Source organism: Macaca mulatta, chromosome 1 (assembly GCF_049350105.2).
Source record: "Macaca mulatta isolate MMU2019108-1 chromosome 1, T2T-MMU8v2.0, whole genome shotgun sequence".
NCBI classification, from domain to species: Eukaryota; Metazoa; Chordata; class Mammalia; order Primates; family Cercopithecidae; genus Macaca; species Macaca mulatta.
This window is the reverse complement of record NC_133406.1, coordinates 42,226,595-42,232,594: the sequence shown is the minus strand read 5'-3', so window position 1 is coordinate 42,232,594 and position 6,000 is coordinate 42,226,595. Positions and strand designations below refer to the sequence as shown.

The 6,000-nt window shown below is 42.4% G+C and overlaps 1 protein-coding gene across 7 annotated transcripts in view; it reads left to right on the top strand.

Moving 5' to 3' along the window:
- Positions 1 to 678: 678 nt before the first annotated feature.
- The window catches only part of EDEM3 (ER degradation enhancing alpha-mannosidase like protein 3), a 68,967-nt gene continuing 63,645 nt past the window's right edge, over positions 679 to 6,000 (top strand). For 3 of the 7 annotated variants that reach the window (XM_077993923.1, XM_028845136.2, XM_015121434.3), the window contains exons 1-2: positions 679 to 1,048; positions 5,951 to 5,996. In XM_077993923.1, coding sequence (XP_077850049.1) covers positions 891 to 1,048; positions 5,951 to 5,996 — 204 coding nt within the window. In that variant the 5' untranslated portion in view covers positions 679 to 890. 7 annotated transcript variants of the gene reach the window in all.

Genomic DNA, 6,000 nt, shown 5'->3' with positions numbered 1-6,000 from the left:
CTATCAGACTTGAGAAGAATGCATGAGATAATTGCGAGTAAAAACCTTAGAGCAATGCCTTCAAAAGCTCAATTCATTTTGCTGTTACTGTGTTTTGGAATTTCCCTGAGGGTAGACGACTACTCCAACACTATTCCCTAAGGCATGCAGCAGCACTGACTTGGGGGCAGTGCGCCTCATTCAGCCAGCTCTCTGGGAAACAGCTTTCTGAGGAAGAGAGATAAACAGTTGACGGGTTTCCCGAGACTCAGCAGCCCACCGAGGCAGGGCTGACTGCAGGGCGCCGAGGAAAGGGGGAGGTGGGACCCCAGCAACCACCGGTGACCTCGGCGGACCACACGTCCCAGAGTGCCGCGCGCCCACTCTAGGTAGAAGTGAGCGACGCGGCTTCGAGTCGGCTTGCGAGAGAGCCGGGGAGGAAGCAGTGCACACTGGGACTGGTAGTCCTCAGGGGGCAACTCCGCGGGTCGGAGGCGGGTCGAAGCGAGAGATCCCTTCCCAGTCCCGCCTTTTGTCCACGTCTCACTTCTCCTGGCCAATGCCCTCTCCAGTCGCTGGAGACAGCCCCTCTCTGATGCGGTCTCCATTGGTCCTGAGGCTCCACGGCTTCGGTCCTACCCGGAAGTAACGTTGGGGAGGCGGTTTCCTAGACTACGACACCGGAAAGCTGGGGGAGGCGCTCCGGGATACTGAGGGCGGAGGGCGGTGGCAGCGCTGGCGCTGGGGACCGGCTCGGTGGCTTCGGGAAACAGTTCGGCGCCGGCGGCCGCCCGTGTTACTCCGCATCCCGCCCCGTCTCGGCACGGCTAGCAGCCCCCTGGCCACCGGCGTCCGGCAATGTGTCTCACCGGCCGGGCGTAGCAGCTGCGCGTGCGCGGGACCGCGGGGCCATGAGCGAAGCCGGCGGCCGGGGCTGTGGGTCCCCGGTCCCCCAGCGAGCGCCATGGAGCCTAGTGGCGGCGACGGCCGCGATCTGCCTGGTGTCGGCCACATCCGTGTGGACGGTGGGGGCCGAGCCCATGAGTAGGGAGGAGAAACAGAAGCTTGGGTAAGGGTGCTGGCAGCCTGGGGTGGGTTTCTCGGTGAGGCTGACCACGGGAGGGGTGCCTGTCATTGCGACCCGGTCGCGTATAGTGGCCTCTCCTGTCGCGATTGGAACGGCTGTTGCCGCGCGAGAACCCTAATGGGGTGGACAGGGTCCGGGGAAGTGGGAGCCGCCGCTCGCGACCTGACCTCGGGGGGAGCTGACGGGTTGTCGCCCTGGCCGCCAGTGACATGTGCAGGCTCCTTGAAGCCAGGCGCGGTGTGTCAACGCGGCTGCCATGTCAGTGGCCCGAGAAGGGGGCTACAGCCCGCATCGCTGCGCGCTGGAGTCCTGCGGTTGGTTGCCGGTCGACCGAGGCATGGTTAGCTTTCTCGCTCAAGGGAGCTTCCAGCTGGGAAAATGTTGCTGATCTCACAGTAGTTAAGGAAATGATGTTTACACCTGTTACGGAAAAGGGGGCGTTCATTGGAACTTGAACTTTACACATTTTACTATTTCCTTGCAGTGTTTTCTTGCACTGTATTTTCATAATAGAATAGAATGGGGGGAAATTATTCAAAAGTCTCAAGTATACCTATTCAGTAGTTTTTATCCGTCTTGGAAGTGTCGTAAAATTATCAATTCTATTTACACCATTTAATTCAGAGTCAGTAATACATACACGAGGTCCTACACATGAATAAGAAAAAAGCGAAGAACCAGTAGGAAATGGGCAAAAGGCATGAACGGTTAAGCCAGAAGAGGAAATGGAAGTGGTAAACATGAAAAGTTACTCAACCTCCATAAATGTAAGAGATGCAGATTAAAACAAGGAGCTAGCTGGGTTTTGCCCATCAGATTAGTAAATATAATACAAAACACAGGAATACAGTTCTGGCTAGTTCAGGAGTGAAAAAGGCTTAGTGAGAGTGTACATTGCTGTTAACTTATTGGTAGTCTCTCCTAAAATTTACATTGTGCACACTCTGATTCATCAGTTCTGTTTCTGAGAATCTACCCTAAGAAAATAAAAGCACTCTTAATGCAGAGATAGATCCAGCCTGGGCAAAAAGAGCGAAACTCCGTCTCGGAAAAAAAAAAAAAAAAGAAGTGCAGTTTGAAAGAACAACTGTTCCTTGGAGGAAATGGTTGAATAGGGTACGTTCATATTATGGAATAATATTGAGACATTAAGAAGAAGGAAGTATGTCACTGGAAGCCTATCCAGAATATATTTCCAAGACAAAAAAAAAAATGCAAGTTGTAGAATAATGTGTATAGTACCATCCCACGTTTTTTTAAAAAAGAAAAAAAAATAGCTCAGAAAAAAGTGGAACGAAGGAGGGTGGTGGAACCATCAGGTCTTACTTTATGTACGTCATTTAAATCATTGCAAAGGGTCTTGTGTTCGTTTCTAAATAGCAATAAAGATCACTTGATGGAAAAAAGTTGAAGTATCAACCATCAAAATAAAATTACCTGTAAACTCTAATAAGTATCTTACATTTTCTCTCATTATGAATTTAATTATCATTGATAACTTTTACCAAATACCTCACTGTGTGAGCACTTTACATATGTTATCTCTGTACTCCTTCCTAATTCCCAATGAATGTGATCCACATTTTGCAAATGAGGAAGTTGAGACCCAAGGTTGACTTGTTCAGCCGCAGAGCTACTAATTGGTGGTGCCAGTATTCAAACCCAGGCTTCTCTGTTCCCAGAGCCAGGCTCTCTCCAGTGTGTTGCACATTCGTTAGACTTGGAAGAGAAGTATCAAGTCTGTTAAGAACCACAAGAATCTTATTTGACCATCACCATCCTTTCTCCATTTTTTATTAAAAACTTATTTGTAAAAGAGTCATTGGATAAATCATTTTTGACCAAAATTAGTTTTTAACTGGAAAAGTTCAACCAAATTGACTTGAAATTTCAGCTCAAATTTTGAGATCATTTATGAAAGTGAAATTACAATTATTTAGGCTTGTTAGATTGCTCTACCCTTGAATAAGGGTAGAGTAAGAATCTAGAGCTATACATGACAAATACACAATTATATGACTGCCTTCTCCTCTGGGAATTTTCAGAAAACTGAACTTTGATTCATTGGGTTTACCTGTGCATTTTTTTAAAGCCCAAATAATGATTCATGATAAACAGCAGAAAATGCCCCACCCCTTTCCCTCCATGCCCCCCCCCCAACAAACCAAACAGATGGTAAAAGACTGGAATTGTCATGAATAGTAAGCAGTTGCTCAATAACTTATACTTTGTGGAATTACTTAACTGGTTATATGTAGTCTTATCCTTCATGGAATAAGCTTTTTGGTTTTGTTTTTAAAATTTTACAACAGGATATTTTGTTAATGTTGTGTTTTCATTAAAAAGTGAAGTAGAAAACAATCCAGTTTCTATAGCACGTGGGCAGGAGATGCAACTTTAGAAAAAGACAACTTGGCCTGGCGCTGTGGCTCAGGCCTGTAATCCCAGCACTTTGGGAGGCTGAGGTGGGCGAATCACCTGAGGTCAGGAGTTCAAGACCAGCCTGACCAACATGGAGAACCCCCTTCTCTACTAAAAATACAAAATTAGCTAGGCGTGGTGGTGCATGCCTGTAATCCCAGCTACTCGGGAGACTGAGGCAGGAAGAATGGCTTGAACCTGGAGGTGAAGGTTGCAGTGAGCTGAGATCGTGCCATTGCACTCCAGCCCAGGCAACAAGAGCAAAACTCCATCTCAAAAAAAAAAAAAAAAAAAAAAAAAAAAGAAAAAGCCGACTTACAGAAATTAAGAGTGATGTAATTTTTGAACTGGGTCTGATTTCCAATACATTTTAATCCAGTTTTCGAATGGATAAAACCTTATGGAAACTTTTTTTTCTGTTCAATATAGTAATCATTATACCATTCTGTATTTAACTTCGTTAGGCTTCTATGTGTAAGAGAGAGCAACGATATTAAATAGCTCCACTTTGAAATATGTGTTCTGAAATTGGCTCATCATATGCTGCATAAATGTAAGGATTGGAAAATAGTGTGTTTTGCTTGTATGCAATCGTGATTTACTCATAATCTTGAAAATTGAATGCTTGTAAAGTTGAGTTAGCGAGTTAAAGCTTATGTCATTTGTAATACACATGTCTAGGCACTATCATTGCCAGTTATAGGAATTTCTACTTCTTGGTGGTAATCTTATATTCCATTTCAGGGAAGAAAAAAAAAGAACTTCCATCTTCCATTCATTGATATGAGTTCCTGAAAGGGATATTTTAAGCTCTTTTTTTTTCCTGCTTAGGACAGGATAAGAGTTCAGAGCTGTAAACCACAAATATAAAAATTATGTGTATATATAAATATATATATATATATAAACTTATAAAGAATAAGTGCTTTAGCAAAGTGGTGGTAAGGTCTTTTTTTAAATAATGAAGTGTTTTTAAATGGTTATTATTCATAAAAAGTTGTCAGGACTTAATTTGTTTACTTCACAAGTTTGAGTGTACTTGATTTTGCTGGTCGCCATAGTCAGGATCTGAAACTGAGGTCTTTTCTGTTTGCTAGCTCTATTATTACCAGTATTTCATCATCCGTGACTATAGTTTTAAAAATGACAATTGCAGTATAACAGGAGGCAAATAAAAATATAGTCAGCAATTTCTTTAACACTTTTTTCAATTCTTGCCATCAGTGATTGGAACTTTGGTAAAAGAAAAGTTAATAGGCTGGGCATGGTGACTCACACCTGTAATCCCAGCACTTTGGGAGGCTGAGGCGGGTGGATTACCTGAGGTCAAGAGTTCAAGACCAGCCTGGCCAACATGGTAAAACCCTGTCTCTACTGAAAATGCAAAAATTAGCCAGGCATGGTGGTGGATGCCTGTAATCGCAGGTACTCGGGAGACTGAGGCAGGAAATCGCTTGAACCTGGGACGTGGAGGTTGCAGTGAGCTGAGATCGTGCCACTGCACTCTAGCCTGGGTGACAGAGTGAGGCCCTGTCTCAAAAAAACGAAAAAGGAAAAGTTAATAAAAGATTGTTATTTTTCCTTTGCTAATTATTTGACCTTGTCTAGTCATACCATTAACTTGTACTTTTTCCTATAGTCCTCAAGTCCCTGAACTTGAGAGTGCTTAATTGAAAGGCCACTTCCTCAGTCGCAACCTTACAGGTTTTGATTTAGTAAAATTCTGGTGTAGTGATCAGACATCTCCATTTTAAACAACCGTTTTGGAGATTTTGTGAAACAGAATTCACCAAAACACACAAATCTCTTTTTGAGCATTAGTTTTCTCATTTTTGAAGTGAATACTATTTATTTGATTTTTGACAGTTTTTTAGAGTACAGTACATCATAAAAAGCATCTTTTGAAAATGTGACAAGCATATTAATAAATATGTACTTAAACTAGACATTAGTGGTTTTATTCAATGTAAGTCAAAGGCAGAGGCTTCATAAAGTGTTGTTATTTCATGTCACTACATACCCGCGTACCTCTCTCTTAGTAGAACATATAGGTGAAGCAATAAATGCAATAATAATGGTTCTTTTTAAGGGCTCTCCAGCAAAATTCCCCCCTTCAAAACAGATATGTTAAATAATTGTGTTAAGAGGTCATTGTTTTTCTGTATCAGATTTCCTTCTCTGATCATGGCATCTGTCATTCATTAGTTTTCTTAAGAAAAATTATAAGATGAATTGTACATAAATTACTAGTAATCATTAAAGTTTGGCTCTGTGTGGTGAGTTCATGAAAGCTTGTCTGCTAACTGTTGTAGTTCTGACCCTGTTTATGTCCCTTTCTACCTAAATTTTTCTTTTGTTTTTATTGGTATGTGTTTTTATGAGGAAGAATTAACTTTTTGAAAGATAATAAATAGAATATACTTACCTTTTTTTTTTTTTTTCCATTTCTGCTTTTAAAATTAGGAATCAAGTACTGGAAATGTTTGATCATGCTTATGGTAACTATATGGTAA